At 36.3% G+C, this 20,351-nt stretch overlaps 1 protein-coding gene across 5 annotated transcripts in view; it reads right to left on the bottom strand.

Annotated features, from left to right (window-relative positions):
• The window catches only part of MKLN1 (muskelin 1), a 151,563-nt gene that overhangs the window by 67,466 nt on the left and 63,746 nt on the right, over positions 1-20,351 (bottom strand). For 4 of the 5 annotated variants that reach the window (XM_008048005.1, XM_021707539.1, XM_021707538.1 and 1 more), the window contains 4 exons: positions 18,208-18,317; positions 14,923-15,115; positions 8,891-8,968; positions 5,917-5,982 (listed from right to left, as the gene is read on the bottom strand). In XM_008048005.1, the coding sequence (XP_008046196.1) occupies positions 5,917-5,982; positions 8,891-8,968; positions 14,923-15,115; positions 18,208-18,317 (447 nt within the window). Of the gene's footprint in view, positions 1-5,916; positions 5,983-8,890; positions 8,969-14,922; positions 15,119-18,207; positions 18,318-20,351 lie in introns of all 5 variants that reach the window. The other variant, XM_021707540.1, reaches the window with a different exon arrangement.

Genomic DNA, 20,351 nt, shown 5'->3' with positions numbered 1-20,351 from the left:
TTGAATAGTCTTATAATAGAAACAGATGGGGTTTTAGAGAGAAACCCCCAAGGCTATACCAGATTCTGCTCTCATGTCGGAAAGCACCAAATGTTACTCTAAAGAAAGGAAAGCTCTGTAGAACATGTTTAGTTTTTCTATCTGAATCCAAACCAACAACAACTACAGCCTTAGAAAGCACCATCTACACAGCACAAGAGAACAAACAGAATCATCAGAAGGGTTATATATGTTGGAATATAACCAACAAAATGACTCACCTCAGAAAAAAGGTATAAGTATAATAAATGACATCAAGACGATCTACTTATCAGGGTTTATGGCAATATCTGAATACAGTTTCTAAGTATATTTATTTTTCTTTCCACTTGAAGAAAAGTGGATTTAAAATTTTTTATTCAATTTAACAAATATTTACTATATATCTACTCCACACCAAGCTCTGTGGCCATAAAAAATATGTTAGGCAAGATCTGTGTCCTTCCCTGCTAAATCCACTGGGACTGGAAAGCTAACAAGACATAACGGGCAACTCTGAAACAATGCAGAAATCATTGTAGTAGAAATAATAGCTTGAAAAAAGTGTTACATAAATGTAGATGGACTGCTTATTCTCCTGAACCCCAAAGTAGTACATCCGACGGCTTACTTGCCATGTCTACCTGAATGTCTGACTATATCTGAAACTCTGCCTGTCTAAATCGAGTTGCTGTACGACGCACTATACCCCATCCTCCTGTTTTACCACCTCAGAGAATGGCTACACCATTTCTCAAATTGCTCAAGTCAAAACCTTAAGTCATCCCTAACTCCTTTTTTCACATCCCATATCCAATCCATCAACAAATCCTGCTGGCTCTATTATACCTACATAATTCACCCAAGATCTGACCAATTCACAACACTACTGCTAGCACTCTAGTAAAAGCCAGCGCGATCACCACTTCTCAGGTGAGCAACGGTTTCCTAAAGGGCTCTCTACTGCTGCCCTTGATCCCATTTGCTCTGCTAAAATGCAAGGTCAGTTCACAGCACTTCTCAAACTCCAACAATGGCTGAAGAACACTGAAGTCCTAAACAAACAAACCCAACACACAATCTGCCTCCCCCTCAATCTGCTCCCCCTCCCCAAAATTTCTGACTTATCTCCTATTCCTCTTCCTCACATACTTCTGATCTAGCAACAAAATATGTGGGAGAAGCCAAGAGCAGTAGGAAGGTGGCAACAGTCTCGTTTGTAATGATTTGATTGCAACAATCAACACTATCTACATGGAGTAAGACACTGTATTTGAAATTTTGTTTGAATATCTGCTTCTTTACTACAGAATATCAAAAATTATGATAAATATTTAACCCTTTAAAAATATAGATAATGAATCCTTCCAGAAAACTACACAAAGACAAACATTTTGTGAACAATTTCAAGACCACTGTGATCCCGCTTAAAATCTACTCATGAAGCCTCACATAACACAGAAATACCAACTGGATACAGAAAGGTGACGGAAAGGGAAATGGACAGCATCAGTCAGCTGGATCCAAAGACTGCAACTGCCAACTTTCAGAAGCTGTTAGACTTTTAAGGAGAGTTTTTGTTTTCTTTGTTTTTTTCTTGATCAGAGTAGAGTACCAGGGATCTGTTTAAATGTGACCTGAACCATAATTTCAGAGTTCAGTAAGTGTTCAAAGGTTTTTCTGTGACTACCTGAGTCCCAAGACATCTTCCCGGAGTCCCCAGAAGCTGCCTCACTTCTGCCCTACCTCAAATTGAGCTCTAAACCTAGTTGCCTCACCAGTTCCCGTCAAGCAAGTAAATAAATAAATCAACTCCAAATCCATTTTACTAGAGAAAACTTAAGATTTTGGTGAGGGAAAGAGTCAGGTCACCAAGTGGCATTCTGCTCTCCTGGGGCTCTCCAGCATGTATCTCTTTCTAGTTCTTGTTTCCTTTCTCTGGTTCAAACAAGATAATTGTTCTTAGTACTGCAAAAATAATTACTTTCACAATCAAGTATTCTCAATATCCACTTTGTACCCGAAAGCACCTTCACAAATAAATACAGTTCCCTTCCTAAAGCAATGCTAGTGAATAAAGTGTTCTGCAACTTATAATACATATTAATCACAGGAATTTTAATAATACTTTTTAAAGAAAAAAATTTTAAATGACTGGTAATGATACCACCCAGACATAACTAATGTCAATGGTCTGGTATGTGTCCCCCTCTGGTTTTCTCCTCTATGGTCAATAATGAATTAAAGGAATCATCACTTCTATCCAATTCCTAGATAAAGATACCACAATGGGGACGAGAAATCTCAGGCAGCTCTTCTTTGAAATTTATTTTTTTTTATTTTAAAAAATAAAACAAAAGCCAGGAGCAGTGGCTCATGCCTTGTAATCTCAACACTCTGGGAGGCCATGGCAGGAGAAACATGTATGGCCAGGAGACCCCTATCTTGATTAAAAAAATAAAATAAAATTAGCCGGGTGTGGGTTTGTGTGCGTGTAGTTAGTCCCAGCTGCTCAGGAGGCTGAGGATGATTGCCTGGGTCCAGGAGTTTGAAGCCTCAGTGAACTATAATTGTCCCACTGCACTCCAGACTGGGCAACAAACCCTGCCTCAATTAAAAAAAAAAAAAAGGAATTCTAAAATGTTTTACATGCCATGATGCCATTCCTGTTACTCATAATGACCACCTGAATCTGGTTAAATCCTTTCAACCTCAATGTTCATGTACAGTCAGTACTATTTCCACAATATAAGCAGCAAGGGTAATATATTTAAAATCAGGACTACTTAAGTTGAATTATAATTTTATGTTAGATGCGTATTCATGTTATTTAGCTTTTTTTCATAATTATTTTGGTTCCTTTTATATATCTAGGTCTGTCATCACCCACAGGCCCAAATAAAGTTCGGAGGGAGGGAGGGAGGGAGGAAGGGAGGGAGGAAGGAAGGAAGGAAGGCAGGCCGGCCAACACTCAGAACAAATACAAAAATTCCTCTAAACAAAAATTCCTCTACTATCAAGGTAAGTCCCTTAAGTTTCTTTTCTTTCTTTCTTTCTTTTTTTTTGAGTCAAAGATTCTCACTCTATGTTGCCCAGGCTGGAGTGCAATGGCACGCTCAAGGCCACTCCAGCATCGGCCAGATGGGCTCAGGCGATCCTTTCACCTCAGCCTTCCAAGTAGCCGGAACTACAGGCGCGCAATATCACAGCGGGCTAATTTTTTGGTATATTGTAGAGATGAGGTCTCATCAAGATGCCCAGGCTGATTTCGAACACCTGGCCTCAGGCAATCCTCTCGCCTGGCCTCCCAAAGTGCTGGGATTATAGAATTGAACCACCGCGCCCAGCGAGTCCCTTAATATTCTATGATAGAAATATCTAAGTATCCAGAGTACTTAGATCACTTTTCTATAAACTACTATCAATACTGAAGTCTTGACACAAAGTTTTCTTCGTAGACCTTTGCTAACCCATAATCAATCTTCAGAAGCAATCAAAAAGAGTTCTCACTTGGAAGGCTGAGGCGGAAGGATCGCTGGAGCCCAGCAGGTAGAGGCTGCGGTGGCCGGGAGCGGCCACTGCACTCCAGTCTGGGCGACAGAGTGAGACTCCAACTCAAAAAAAAAAAAAGAGTTCTCCTGTAAAGATCCTGTCTTGCCAGGTGCTGTGGCTCATGCTCATTATCACAGCACTTTGGGAGGTGGAGCTAAGAGGATTGCCTGAGCCCAGGAGTTTGAGACCAGCCTGGGCAACTTGGTGAGACCTTGTCTCTACAATCAAAAAAAACAAAAAACAAAAAATTTAGTCGGGTGTGGTGGCACACAGCTGTAGTTCCAGTTACTTGGAAGGCTGAGGTGGAAGAACTGCCTGAGCTCAGCAGGTCAAGACAGTGGTGGCTGTGATGATGCCACTGCACTCCAGCCAGGGTGACAGAGTGAGATTTCGACTAAAAAAAAAAATCCCATCTGGAGTAAAATTCCATAACTATAATAGTCATTCTCACTGTGCTTTCTTAATTATTGCTTCTAAAGTAAATTTAATAAATGTGTTACTCAAACAGCCCCTTTACTCTCTCTGAAATTGTTTTAAAGGGTGTAGAGGTTAAGGACTCTGATCACCATGCTAAAATCCTACTCCTAATGCATAAAACAAAGAAATTCTAAAAAATATTTAGACTTTTTTCACTCTGTTATTTCACTTAAAGGATCTCTGACCTGAAAAGTTAGATTTCAATTCTTAATGACTTTGTTCACACTAAGCTCTGTCATGACATTTGCCTATCATTTAAAGTTATTAATTTTCTGTCTTTGGATTTCATAGATTATTTTTAAAAAGAGGTTTTTTTCCCCTCTTTTCTTATGTTACCTATGACATATGGCCCATCTCACATAATAATCAGTACAACAGGCACTGTGAAAATTCCTTCTGGCCCCAGATAAAGTGAGCCTTGAATATTAAAGTAGAAACCACATTACTTGCACATTTAAGGAAAGTGTATTTTGCTTAGGGAAGTAAAGGACATTTTTAGTATATTATTAGTAACTTTTAAAAAAAAGAGCTTAATAATATTTTCTTTATAGTATTCAGGGAGAAAAAGGCAAAGCATTATGAACTCCACTCAAGGTTCAAAGGAGGGGAGAAAGTTAGTACCGACAACTAAACAAATTGTCACGTTTCATCTAAACACAAATATTCACACATCAGTTAACTTTTCTAGATTAAAAAACAATTTGCACATACATGTGGATCTTCAATAAATAAGCATGTGGTATTTATTAGACTCTCAGGCAGAATAAGAACGATGCCTAAGATTCTATAGCTGATCCAAGTCTATTTCTGTAGGGCAGAAGGGGGTTTGGAAAGAGAGACAAGATTCGGAATACATATTCCTGTGCCATGAAATGAACCTTTTCCAGAGTGACCCCAATTATACTCTCAAACCAACTCAGAGGTTATTATACAAATTTGCAGTTTATTTTACATGAAAAATTAAAATTTATCTTCTTTTTACTTACAAAAACTTCATGAAAATACACTCATGCCAAGAAGATTCAGTTACCTCACTATAAACATTTTTATTCTTAACTGTTTTATGAGTCTACAAAATCAATTTTTTAATTCCTCAAGTACTATGAGTCAGCATAACACAACATAGAACTGAGTATTTATTATGCTTAGAAACAGTAAAATATTACTAAGGTGGATACTGGAATTCTATGTAGTAAAGTTTTCTAAAACCAAATAATAAAATACAATTATTCTAAATTCTTGTTATTATATGTCTTTCAAGATCTGAGACCTATTGTAGCTGTGGCACTAACCTCTAAATATACTAATTGTTCTAGCCTGTAGAAACCTAAGAAAAATTTTCAGTACCAAGCTTAGGAATAAACTTTTAAAGGCAACAAGGGAAAAAAACGGAAAAATTATACAGGCTTATAAACAGCATATAGCAATTAATGGTCCTAGCAATACTTAGTTACTTAATTTCATTTCTCTTCCCTCTAAAAAATGTCTTTTCCTTTATTCCAATCTCCTATATTACAGTATTAATATAAATGCACTGAAAATCCAGAAACACTCCACAGTTTCCCATGAAAACACAACACATGTAAACTGAACATGCACCCTGACACAACCATGTGTACACATGCGTGGGGCTGCACGTGGTACTTCCTTTGTGGCCCAATCCTGCTTGTGTAGCAGATGCCCTCTTTCACCTGCCACTGGCTCGCTTAGGTTATGCTTGTAGCCAACGCTTATTATTTTTGCTGTTTGATTTTTGCCAAAATATTCAACTTTTGTAATGAATGGAAATTTATTTAATATTCACATTTATTTAATATTTTAAATGTAGATATTTTAGAGATTTTGTTTTCCATTGTAAGTGTTACCTACCTGTTTGAACATCAATGACCATCTGATGACCTCCTCTCATTCCTGGTCGGTTGTCTTCTCCATCACCTTTAGAGGAAATAATATTTTCTTTTAAAGGAATAACAAAGAACAACTGTAAACTCAGACAACTTCACTCATAAATCTGTAATCAGTAGTAAAAAAACCCATATTTATTCCTTCAAAATATTAAGAATAAATAAAAGGATCCATAAAAGAAACAGTATGACTTAAATCTATGCCTAGTTCTTACTCTTTCTTCCAATTGCATTGAGGATAGTACTGCAACTGGAAGCTGTTTTTGATTTATTTATGAGCAATGCCATAAATCAGCAAAGACATATGATACTACACAAAAATGTAAACCAAAAATCTCTAGACTACTTGAGTGACGATTGAAGGTGAAAAACAATTACAAAATCAGATCTTGTGTCTACATTTCAGTCATAGCTTTTTTTTTTTTTTTTAAGTCAGAGTCTCACTCTGTTGCCCAGGTTGGAGAGCAGTGGCACATTCACGGCCACTGCAGCCTCAATCTGCTGGGCTCAGGCGATCCTTCGCCTCAGTCTTCCAAGCAGTTAGAACTACAGGTACCTGCCACCACACCCAGCTATTTTCTTGATTTACTGTAGAGATGAGGTCTCGCTAAGTTGCCCAGGTTAGTCTCAATTCTCTGGGCTCAGGCAATCCTCTGGTCTCGGCCTTCCAAAGTGCTGGGATTACAGGTGTGAGCCACCACACCCAGCTCAGTCATAGCATCTTAGTATAATGAGTAGTGTTAAAATTTATAAAACTAGTTACTAAAAACTAAGATGTTACTAAGTTTTAAGTTAATGATAATTTCCTTACTGTATTAATTTTGAGCCAATATTTCAGAAATGAGTTCCCACCTAATTTTTTTAATAGGAAAATATAGCTTATTTAAAAAGTAAATTAGAGGCTGGGCACAGTGGCTCAAGTCTGTAATGCCAGCACTTTGGGAGGCCGAGGTGATGGGACTGCCTGAGTCCATGGGTTTGAGAACAGCTAAGGCAACTTGGTGAGACCTCATCTCAACAACAACAACAGCAACAAAATAGCTGGGTGTGGTAACGCATGCCTGTATTTCCGGCGACTTGGAAAGTTGAGGCGGAAGGATCACTTGAGCCCAGCAGGTTGATGCTGGGGTGGCTGTGAGTGGGCAGTGAACTCCAGCCTAGGCGACAGAGTGAGACTCGAACTCAAAGAAAAAAAAAAAAGTAAATGGGGAGGGGAGAGGCAGGACAGGGGGAAGAGGTGGGAGAGGAGGGAGGGAGGAGAGAGAGAAAATTCACCTCTCCAAGGCAGGAAAGGGGGCCAAAGCCAGGAAGCATGGTGACAGCCATAGCTCAAAGAGCACATGGCCACACCAGTCTAGCAAGGCAATGGCCCCCAACTAATTTACCAACTATTTTATTTGAGTACTGACAGAAAGTATGAGATTTATTGTTTAACTTGTATCTAATCTTACTCTACACCAAATCTTATATAAAGCTATACCTTCATTTCAATGGTTCAACGATTAAAAGATTCTAATGTCTTATTTGACATGAATCAGAAAGTCTGAGGTTTCTTCATAACTTTGCCATTAATTGAAATATATTATTTTGGTTAATAAGTTTTCCTGTATCTGCTTTCTCCTATGTAAAATTGAGAAGAACATCCAGCTTTATACTAGTTTCACAGGTGTGTTATGAAAATAACTGAAATGTCAGTTTATATATACAGAAAATAAGATGTCAAATCGAAGCTTTTCATGACTACGGCATTCAACGACTAATCATTTGGAAGACCCCTACAGATCCTTTCTCCTAATAGTTAAGCCTTTCAGATTCTGTAGCTCATGATCTCTGAAGCTCAGGCAGATTGTCAGTTAGTATTACCACATTCAAGAAGAGAACAGGAAAGCACCAAAATAAATTCATTTTCAGTATGTTTGCATTTTACGTATTTAATCCACATTAAATACAGTGTGCAAATACACATTAGTCTGTTTTCTATAATATTTGTGTCTTTGAAGAAAATTACCTGAAACATGATTGGAAAGCTAGGAGAAGGATGTTTGTAGAACAGAAATTATGGAGATTCATAAGCAATTTCCCCTGTCTATTCACATTTAACACTATCAGGAGAAACCCTTCTCACAACTAAACAGAAGGCTTTTGTGACATAGGAACTCTGTAAGACAAAGAAGGAAGTCCACAGAACTGCCTTCCTGTGCCGTAAATGGCCGCATCAAGGAACAGCCACACTCTCCACTCTGTTAACTACCTGGCAAAGCAGTGAGGATAGATGAAGAAGGGGCAAACACGTCCCCTAGATAGGAATGATGGGCTAGTGGAGACGACTGTACCCGGGATCAGGTTTAGATCTGGATGAAAACAGTCTTTACGAGAGGCAACCCTACAGGACCCAGGACTCCAGAAGGAAGCGTGAGGCACAGGGCTGACGATTCCACACACACTACAAGGCTCAATATCAACACCCTGAAGACTGAAACGCACACTCCTACTTATTTTTGTTAGAATGACTATACTAGTTGTTACTCATGTCTGGTTTTAAAGTTCCATATATTTAGAACCATTTGCCCCCTTTCTATTCTTCTCATCAGCCCTATTAGGTTTAGGGAGCAACTTTGTAAAACTTCAGCTTTTCAGGAACACATGTATGGCATTACAACACAGCCTATAATTTTATATAGTGTCTTGATGAAAGCAGTTTATAGAGATCTTTTGTGCAAACACTGCCCAAACTTCTGCTATGGCAGTAAGACAAAAAGGTTTAAAATTGTAGTGTAATAAACTTACTTTGCCACCCACTTAAGGAATCTCTGTCTCATTGAAAACACCTGCTTTTTACTAACAGAGGACTATGGCACTTGCACACTTGTGTGATCTTGGGAAAACTGAAGACCAAGACAGTAAAGAAGAAACGTCACAACCTGGAGGGCAGGGCTTACCTTTGGTGCTCTTGGGAATGATTTGACTCCATCGTGGCTTATATTCCTGCTGGCTGATATACTGGTTGAACAAGCCATCTACAAGTATCAAAGAATAAGAGAATCACAGCTTAACTCGCTTACACTTTGGATCAGAGAAAAAAAAATATTAAAATGTAGAGGCCTACATTAGGAGAAATTACTATAATGTCACTAATACAAAAGCACATTTTCATAAGAGAGGTACCACTTCGGTTTTGCTTCATTGCCCCAAACATAAACATAAAGTATTAGCCACCCAACCGTAAGCACAGGGCTGTAGGGGCATCTCACATTAAGCTATGTTCCCATCACTAGTGCACCCACTAGATACAAAAAGGCAATCCTGCACTCCGTGGACAGGTGTGTGACACTAACAGTAGGGCTGTCAGAGACCTCAGCAGGGGGAAAAGGGAGTCATCCAGGACAATTAAAGCTCCCAAACAGAAGTTGGGGAAAACGAGAATAAATACATGTAAATGCAAAAAATTTGAATACATAGCACAAGTCACTTAAAAATCACTTCCGACATGAACACAAACACAAGCGGAAAAGGAGGGCCCTAGAGAGCGGGAGAACCCTACACAGCTCCCTTGCGTGGCCTTCCATCACTCGTCTTCAGTTCGACTTTGAAGCTGCCCATCTTCACTCTGTAGCGCAATGGATTCACTGCACCCCAGTCTCTTCCCACCAACAGGGCTTTGTGCCAATAATTTTTGTCACTTGAATATAAGAGAACTAGGGAAGAAAATGAGAGCTCTGACTTCGGTCTAGGCCCTTGCAGCACATCTTCAGGAAAAGACAAAACTAACTCACTGAAGTGCGAATTCCACTATTACACACTTTCTCTGAGTACAAAACTACATGGAGATAAAAGTACCAACAGCAGTAACAAAACTATGTTTATAGAACACTCACTAAGTATGAGAATCTGTGTTGTCTCATGTATTTAATACTAAAAACGACCTTATGAAATAGGCATTATAATTTCCATTTTACAGATAGAAACCAGCCGTTAAATCTGTTACCTCTGGACTCCTTGTTATGTGATACAATAACATTTCTTTACTTGTCAACCTAGGGTTTTCTTTTACATGCACTCAAATAGCTCATAATTTATAAAGTTAACTTTATACTATAAATTCTGTCATTTGACTCTGAATTTAAAAGTAAAACTGTTTTCTATGACTTGTATACTGTGGGAGACAGCTCCCTAATCTCTTTCCTTTTTGGGTAATTAAGAAGCTCAGTTGTAATCAATCCTTTTGGCTTTCAAGTCTTCTCAGCTGGCTTTAACTGAAAACTTTCATCCTATATGCACACTTGTCAAATTTCCTTTTTTCTTTGCCTTTGGGACTTCAAAAAATAATTATTCATTTTATCAGTTTTTCAGATCCTGAAAAGAGAAACTATTTATAATATAATATTGGGAAATGGAACTAGTAAATATTTACTAGGACAGTAAAGCATAGTGGTAGAGTATGGATTTTGGTGCCAGACTGAGTTCAAATCTTATCTCTGTCATTTACTAGATATGCTGTCTTAGGCATACTACTTAATTATTCTCATCTAGTAAATGAGGTTATCAACAATATTTACCCTAGAAGATAAGGTATGAGAATTAGATAAATTCACATAAAGGCTTAGGAGACTAGATGGCACATTGTCAGGCTCTCAAATATATGTTAGTTATGATTACAATAATGAAGGAGGAGCTGGAAAAACCTAACAATTTTTTATGTACAAAATGAGAAATACGGCACTAAGGCAAACAAGAGTTAAGAGGAGGGAGCAACTGGTGAAGGATTGACAAAAGAAGATATCTTGAAAGTGCTGGTCTTGATGCATGAACTGCAACTAAACAAAGAGGGAAGTAACAGGGAATCATAAAGGCAAAAAGGCATACATAAGAAAAAGGTATGGAAAAAGCTATGCTTCAGGAAACTGTGTAGCAGTCAGGTGAAAGGAAAAAAGAAGGGAAATTTTGCATTATAAGCACTGCTGAAAAGAAACAGAATCCTAACAAGGACAAGAATATCTCTCTCTCTCACACACACACACACACACACACACACACACACACACACACACAGACACACCTCACTATCCTGGAACGCAGGTGGAGCTTCTGGCACACAAGAAGCTTCTTTCAACAGTCAGGAAAAACCCGCCTCATTCAAAGATTAATAATTGTCAAAAAGAACCAACCCAGGAATAATACCAAGATACAAAAAGTAAAAGACAGGAATAAAGAAAAGTGGCAAAATGAATCTGATCCAACAAAAAAAGATAGTCATGCAATAGATTAAAGTGGCCAAATACTTTTCTAAGAATTTTTTAAAGTTAAGTAAGCAACTCTCTCTGAAACACGAGCACAGATTAGAGAGATGACAAGTTAGACAGCAGAGATTGAAACAGTTGAAAAAGATACAATAAGACAACAAAAGGAAATGAAAAATGTATTGTTAGAGTTGAAGAGAAAGAGAAAACAAAATGAAAATATCACAGAAATGAAGGCAAAAGTGTAGAAGGAGAGAAGACGCTAATAATAATGATGATGAAAATATATTAAGAGAAATGGTGTAAAGAACTTAGAGAAGCTTGAAAAACTAGGCAGTGCTGTGCAGTCAAAAGGATAAATGAGAAAAATGAAAGAAACAACAAAGGCAGCATACATTTAAATGAAAGGAAAATCAAAAGACACAAGAGTTAACAGGGCTGCCACACTGAGTTTAACAGTGTGAATGCAGATAGCCCTGTTAATATAACTGCAAAATAATCTAAAGCGAAGATAAAATAATTAAATAGCCAGGGGAAAAAATATTACATTCAGAGGCACAATAGCTGAAAAATGACAGTGCACTTCTCAACAGCAACAATGAAAGCTGGTTAGCAATAGAATACTATTCAAAATGTGTTTAAAAAAAAAAAAACAACTGCCAAGTTAGAATTCTAAATCCCACAAAAATCTCCTAAAAAAGAGACAAAATTTTTCAACTGAACTAAAAACTCAGAAGAAATTCTTAAGAATGTGCTTAGGGAAAAGTGGTGGTGGCAATAGCAAGAGAACTAGAATTAGAAGTGAAGTCTGAAGATGTAACTGAATTGCTACAGTTTCATGATACAACTTGAACAAATGAGGTGCTGCTTCTTATGGATGAGCAAAAAAAGCAGTTTCCTAAGACAGAATGTACTATTGGTGAACACTGTTGACACAACAAAGGATTTAGAATATGACAAAAACTCAGCTGATAAAGCAGCAGTAGGGTTTGAGAAGACTGACTCCAATTTTGAAAGAAGTTCTACTGTGGGTAAAATACTATTAAACAACTACAGAGAAACCTTTAGTGAAAAGAAGTCCATAGATGCAACAAATTAAGACATTACCAGAGTCACCCCAACCTTAAGTAACCAATGTCCCAATCAGTCAGCAGTCATCAACCTAAGGAAAGATTACGACTCACTTAAGGCTCAGAAGACCATTAGCATTTTTTTAAGCAATAAAATACTTTAAATCAAAATATGCCCTTTTAGATAAAATGCTATTGCACACTTAACAGACTACAGTATAGTGTAAAATATAACTTTTATATGCATTAGTCAACCAAAAAGTCCGCGTGACTCATTTTACTATGATACTCACTCTACTAAGTGGTCTGGAACCAAACCTACAATATCTCCAAGATATGCCTGTAATGAACAACTACAGCATAATCACAAAGGTTAGAGAGGAGAGGTAAAAGGTAGAATAAGAAAGAAAAAAGAGAGGAGGGAAAGACAGAGGAAGGTAGGTAGAGATTTCAAAATGAAATTTTAGGACCACTTCATTAAACTTTATCAACTCTCTTATCTCACAAAAGTAAACTTATACATATTACATACAAACATGTGTGTGGGGGGGGGAGGGAGAGGGAGAGGGAGAGAGGAGAGAGAGAGAGAGAGAGAAGCAGTTAAGATAAATTCTGGGGCATCTACCTCAGGTACCCTCCCATTGTGGGAGCTCTTCTGTCCTCTCAATAAATCCTACTTTCAAAAAATAAATTCTCCAAGGGAGGTTTTCAGTACAATTTCTACCTCTTTGAGTAAAACTTTCCTGTTCCTAGGTGATTACTTTTGCAATGATTGGTTCAGGAATCACTTCTAATGAAATGAAATGTAAATACAGGAATGCTTCTAGGCAAATAAAAAGCCTATTAGAGAAATAAAGGCTGACGTTTACTCAAAACACAGACCATAACTTAAAGACCATAGTAATATACTAAATATACTAATAGTAACTTTTGTTTCCTCCATTCTTAGAGGCTTGATAGAAGGTACTTTGGATTCCCGACTTTCCTACTTAGCAAGGAGGAACTTCTTGTCCTTCTCTGCTATGTTTTTAGTACAATGGAAGCCAAAAACTCTGCACTGTTTACTTCCTTATTTGTCCAACAAACCAGTGAAGTCAGAAGCAAACTGAACAATGCTAGAAAGAATGTTTATTAACTAACAGTGTTCCAGGCTGGTTCAGAAGAGCCCACAGTAGTGCAAAAACTGTCTTCCCTCTAACTTTCCAGAATTGAGTTACTACCAACTTCTTTAAACTTGGTTTCTTTCTAGAAAGTTAAATCTCTGTGGTAATCAAAGTTGCATAGGATTTTAACAGTAACAACTGAGTATACTATGAAAGAGACAATTTTAAAACATAACTGTTTTTAGTCTACTAGGTAAAGTTCCCCATAATTGTTTTACTTTCTTTTCACAATATATCAAATGTCTCAATGGCAAGGAGTTGAAACAAAACCAAAAAGCCATAAAATTACCTATGCCTTTCTCATTCTATTAGGTTAAAAAAATATAGAATTCACTTTTAGAAATGGTATACATACATATATACTTTCACTGCATCGTTTTAACGGTTTGGTAAGAGATGCATTATTATATATGTTCTATCTATCTATCCTCCAACATATACTCTATTTCAAACATACCAATCATATATTTGCAAGCATCATCATCAAATAAGCAATATCAATGTATGTAGTTCAGAGGCAGATTTGTTAGAGCTTGAAGCAATTCATTTCAAGTTGACTTTAAATTTATAAACTCTAAGACAGCAGTACAGGTTCTCTGTGTTTTGTGGTTATAAAATACCTAACCCAGTATCTCATTAACTATGAGTGCCTAAATACAGTGGATGATAATAACAGTAGTAAGATTAAAATAACATGAGAGCAAAGGACTGAAAAGTCCATGATTTCATATTTCTTTCTATAAAAGATGCACCAAATTCAATTCCACAAGTTTTACACTGAACAACTACTCTATTCTTTGTCATTATGAAAGTTACTGCAGAAGATTTTTTTAAAAAATCTCATTCTATAAGCAACGTAAGATTCCTTTTTATTTTAAATAACAAAATACATCAGACCTTGAATATCCACTTGGGTGTCATCCTCCAAACCTTGGAGATTATGTACAAGTTCAAATACTCTCGTATCTTTCAAAGTCAGGTGACAGCTCACACACAAAAATCAGCAATTATATAGCACTCACACCATAAAGAAACTGTTTTTAATACAAATCTCCTTGGTTCATTATCATTATAATTACCTACGAATAACATTTTTTTTGGCCATCCAATCCCCTCTTCCCAAACTTACACTGTTAAAGTGGAGACAAAAATACTTAAAGAAACAGGCCAGTAATACTGAAGGTAATTTCAAAAGATACTTCTAACATGGTTTAGTGCTAATTAATGCTATCGCTTATAAGTGCATGGTTTTCCAAGACAAGAACTTAAATTTAGTTATGTGAATTCAAGCACCTTTCTTTTTTCAAGACTCCTTACATTATGGACCTATCTTACATGAAAAAAGTCACTAATCCAAGGAACTAACAATCTTTACCAAGTTTTAAAAAAACAGGAAAAAAATGGGAAAGAGTAATAACTGGCGTAAGCTTATATTCTTTTTGAAAAAGTGTCCTCCTGTATATACTTGAAGTTACCCTAATAACCAACCTAAGTTTCATACCATTTACAGCTTTTTCAATCAATTCTTCACAAGCATCAAAATCACCCTTCAGCACCAGTTTGTCATGAAGATCTGTCAGCATGGGATGCTCCAGTGCAATTCTGGTTTTCTTCTGCAGTGACTCAAAAGCTTCTGTGTAGTTGTGCTGTCTGAAGTGTTTGAGGCAAAGGCGAATTGCTTCCTGTTCACGGTACTACTAGAACACAACAGAAAGTAATAGAAAGAAGAGATCTGCTTAGATGTTGCTAGAAGAAATAACGATGAAAATAGACTAATCTAAATGGAGCATTTACTATGCACCAAGCACTGTACTAACCCTACTCACTAGGTATCATTATTTCCATCTTTCAAATAGCCCAGAACTGAAGCAAAGCCTTTGTGATAACTTGCCCAAGGAGATGAAACCAGATGTAGCCAAGGAGATGAAACCAGATCTAATTCCAGAGCCTAAACTTTGAAAAGAAAATAAAGTAGAAAACCTACTTATTAAGGTCCATTTAAGACTGTAAAGATGGTTACTCCCATGGCATCTACCAAAAACATTACAATGCAGGTACGGAAAGCACAAAAAACATTAAATAACATACGAAGTCCCAGCGTAGGCAGCATAGCAAAACCTCATCTCTACAAATAAATAAAAATTTTAAAATGTCAGGTGTGGTGGCATGCGCCTGTAGTCCCAGCTATTTAGGATGCTGAGGAAAAAGGATCGCCTGAGCCAGGAAGTCCAGCTTGGGAAAAAGATTGAGATCCTGACTTAAAAAACAAACAAAAAAAGTAACAATATATGGAAGTTAAATTTTAAAAAAGTATAATTGCTTGAATAACAAGTATTATCAAATGTACAGATATAGTAAATTTACAAACAGGTCTTATGACTCAAAAATAATCAGAAAGAGACCAACTGTTACCATTTTCTAAGCCTGGGCTACCTCATCTATTAAACAGCTATAAAGTAGACATCTTAACTGATTAACTAGAATCCAAGAAATAGGCTCTCAAGTTACTAAATTTTTCCCCTAACAGGATAAGTGCCAAAAATGCAATCTCATAAAAAAATGTTTTTTAAAAAACATCAACTTCAAGAATATGTCCTGAGATTACCTCAAATTTCCTAAGTAAACCCTGTACAAGCAAACAGACAACAAAGGCGCTGCATGATAATCACAAAACAATGACTTACTTATAAGCATCACTCTCTATTTCTTTCTATCTATCTATCAGACGACAAAGGCACTGCATGATAATCACATAACAATGACTTACTTATAAGCATCACTCTATCTATCTATCTATCTATCTATCTATCTATCTATCTATCTATCTATCTAGAGACAGGGTCTCTATCTATCTAATCTAATCTATCTATCTATCTAATCTATCTATCTATCTATCTATCTATCTATCTATCTATCTAATCTATCTATCTATCTATCTTATCTATCTATCTATCTATCTATCTAGAGACAGGGTCTCTATCTATCTATCTATCTATCTATCTATCTATCTATCTATCTATCTAGAGACAGGGTCTCACTCTGTCTCAGTTGGGTCTCACTCTGTCTCAGTTGCCCAGGGTCTCTATCTATCTAATCTAATCTATCTATCTAATCTATCTATCTATCTAATCTATCTATCTATCTAATCTATCTATCTATCTAATCTATCTATCTATCTATCTAATCTATCTATCTATCTAATCTATCTATCTAATCTATCTAATCTATCTATCTTATCTATCTATCTATCTATCTATCTATCTATCTATCTATCTAGAGACAGGGTCTCACTCTGTCTCAGTTGGGTCTCACTCTGTCTCAGTTGCCCAGGGTCTCTATCTATCTAATCTAATCTATCTATCTATCTAATCTATCTATCTATCTATCTATCTATCTATCTATCTAATCTATCTATCTATCTATCTTATCTATCTATCTATCTATCTATCTAGAGACAGGGTCTCTATCTATCTATCTATCTATCTATCTATCTATCTATCTATCTATCTATCTAGAGACAGGGTCTCACTCTGTCTCAGTTGGGTCTCACTCTGTCTCAGTTGCCCAGGGTCTCTATCTATCTAATCTAATCTATCTATCTATCTATCTATCTATCTAATCTATCTATCTATCTAATCTATCTATCTATCTAATCTATCTATCTATCTATCTAATCTATCTATCTATCTAATCTATCTATCTAATCTATCTAATCTATCTATCTTATCTATCTATCTATCTATCTATCTATCTATCTATCTATCTATCTATCTAGAGACAGGGTCTCACTCTGTCTCAGTTGGGTCTCACTCTGTCTCAGTTGCCCAGGCTGTAGTGCAATGTTGCAATCACAGCACACTGCATCCTTGACCACCTGGACTCAGGTGATACTACTACAGGCAAGCACTACCATGTCTGGCTAATTTTCTTGGAACTTTGTATAGAGACAAAGTCTCGCTACATTGCCCAGGCTGGTCTTAGGCTCCTGGGCTCAGGTGATTCTCCAGCCTTCCAAAGAGCTGGAGATATACACGCATGTGCTACCACACCTGGATAGCATTACTCTTTTATAAGGCAATAAGATATTTAAGAAGATTTAGAAGACTTAAATCAGTTTACTGCTGACTTCTTGACTAATAAAAAGTTATTAAACACCTATTCCTCACACACTATAATTAACCAAGATTTTACTTCATCAAATAATCATGATTCTACAGCCACACTAATTTTACATGAATAGTTTCTTACTCTTGGCCTCTAAAAAAGATGTATCATAACTATCTATATAATAATATTTAGTTACATTAAACAATAATCATGTTTACTTTGGGAGTTTCAATAAAATCCACATCTTAAATTTTTCATCAGACTGTAAAACTATCCCACTAAAAACTATATTTAAAGTACTTATATCAATACAGATAAAATTCAGGGTCAAATGGGTATAATAACATAATGGTAGATTATGAAGCCAAACTACCTGAGTTCATATAGTGGCTCAAGCACTTTACAACTGTGTGACTCTGGATAACATGTTTAACCTCTCTGTGCTCTAATTCCTCATCTGTAAGTTAATGGGGATAGTTAATTGTACCTGTCTGATAGTGAGATAAGAACTAAATGAACTGTCAGGATTGCTTAAAAGCGAGCAGACTGGAAATGCTTAGTATTAGCTGATTAATTCTTATAATTTTAATTATTATTCTCAATATTTCAAATTATTCCTGATGAAAACAAGAGACTGATAAAGGCCTCAATAGAGTTGGATTTTCAAGCACAGTCCTACCTTGCTATACCAGTTGAGACAGGGTTGTACGACATCAGGGTCATCGATGCCACTAAGTTCAACATACCAGATGCTAAAGTTAAAGCTGGGTCCCCAGGACAAGAGTGGAACTGGAAGGAGGGAAAACAAAAACAAGAGAAAAATCAACATAGTTCAAATAAGCCTTTACCAAAGTAATATCACTAGTCGAGCCTGTAGTGACTCATTCAACAATTTTTCCAGGCATCTTCTATATGCCTAGCATGGTGTTAAGGTTCCGTAGCAAAAAGGAACACGTGACCTCTACCATCAGAAGGTCTCCTTAGCTAATGAAAGCAGTGTAAGATAAATTCAAACTGGTCAGATATCAACTCTCAAATAAAAACAACAAGAATTATATAATTTAACAGGTAAATTTTATCAAACTTACAAGCAACAAAAAATTATTTCATATTTTAAACTATATCTAAGCACAGAAAGAGACTAAAAGTTCAATTATTATCATCAGTAGCACAACCCTGAAAACAAAACCAGAAGATAAAGTATTTAAAGTCAGTCTCAGCTATGAATATATATTCAAATTAAAGGAGAAAAAGGTTGCAAACACGACTACCAAGTTTTCACTGTAACCAGATTCTGGGAATGGAAGGATGGCTCAACAACAGGAGCCCTGTTAATGTAACTTGCCACCATAACAAAACAAAAGAAAAAACACATTTGATTACTTTAACAGATGCTAAATACAAATTTAATAAGATGTTCTATTATTTTTTAAAACACCCTTAATATATAAGAAACACAAGGAAACAAAACAACTTCCTTACCTAGATTTTTTACAAAGTACCAAAAATCACAAAAATTAAACCTAATGGAGAAATACCAAGTATTCCCACTCAAGTCAGAACAACATAACGAGGTCCAACATCTCGGTTCTTTAACACTAATGCGAGGTCTCAGTCAGTGCAATTTTTAAAGAATCAAGGAAAAAATGGACACTTGGAGATGGCACAGTTGTCTAAAAAATTCAAGAAACTCAACTGAAAACCTTTTTAAAAATTTGTAAATAAGGTAAATAAAAAAATTCAACTTTTCCTATGTCTACAATAACCAGTTCAAAAATACAGCAAAAAAAGTTCCATTTTTAACAGCAAAAAAGTTGAAAATGTCAGAATAAATGGCAAGATAATGCAATATTTATTTTTAAAAATATAAACTGTTAGTGAATAAATGAAGGAACATATTATGCTCCTAGACAGAAAAATTCAATGTTGTAAACATATAATTCCCCCTAATTAATTATAAATTTAGTGTAACCTCTATTAAAACCCCAATGGTATACATTCATTCTTTTCCTGACATGTAATTAAACAAGCTGATCTCAAAAGATAAATAACATAAGAATATCCAAAATAATAAAAATAATAACACAAGCATGCTACAAAGATCTAATTATAACTTTGAAATTAGTGCAAGAAAAGGGAAGCAAATCAGTGGAACAGAGAGAGTATCCAAAAATCTCCTAACTCTTTGAAGCAATTTTACACGATATGGATGAATGCCATATCCTAATCACAGAACAGAGCAGAGGTTTTTAAAGCATATTCCATGGACTCCTGGGCGTCCCTACGGCCTTTCAGAAGGTCCCATGTGTTCAAAACGATTTTTCATAATAGCTTCAGTTATTTTTCGAAATAACTGTTTTTGATAATAACATAATAATAAAACACTGTCAGTCTTTATATAATACTGACATTGTACTCATGGTACAAAAGCAATGGTAAGTAAAACTGTTGGCACCTTGTTACCAAAGCCAAGGCACCAAAGTAAGTCCTCAATATCATACAAATTGTACCATGTTCTTCATACCACATACAGGCAGTTTGGAAAAGAGAGAGCAGTTTGGAAAAGAGAGAGAGAAGAAGAGAGAATTCATTTTTATAATGACAAAAGTAAACATTAATGTTATAAATCTCTATCATTTAAGTACACATCTTTCTTTTTTTGAGTTGGAGTCTCACTCTGCTACCCAGACTGGAGTACAGTAGCCAGTAGTCTCAACCTGCTGGGCTCCAGCAATCCTTCCGCCTCAGCCTTCCAAGTAGCCTGAACTATAGGCACGCACTACCACGCCCAGCTAATTTTTGATTTATTGTAGAGATGAGGTC

The sequence above is a fragment of the Carlito syrichta genome, unplaced genomic scaffold (assembly GCF_000164805.1).
Source record: "Carlito syrichta isolate Samal-C Ts95f unplaced genomic scaffold, Tarsius_syrichta-2.0.1 Scaffold120455, whole genome shotgun sequence".
Classification (NCBI taxonomy): domain Eukaryota; kingdom Metazoa; phylum Chordata; class Mammalia; order Primates; family Tarsiidae; genus Carlito; species Carlito syrichta.
This window is presented reverse-complemented; position numbering and strand designations above follow the sequence as displayed.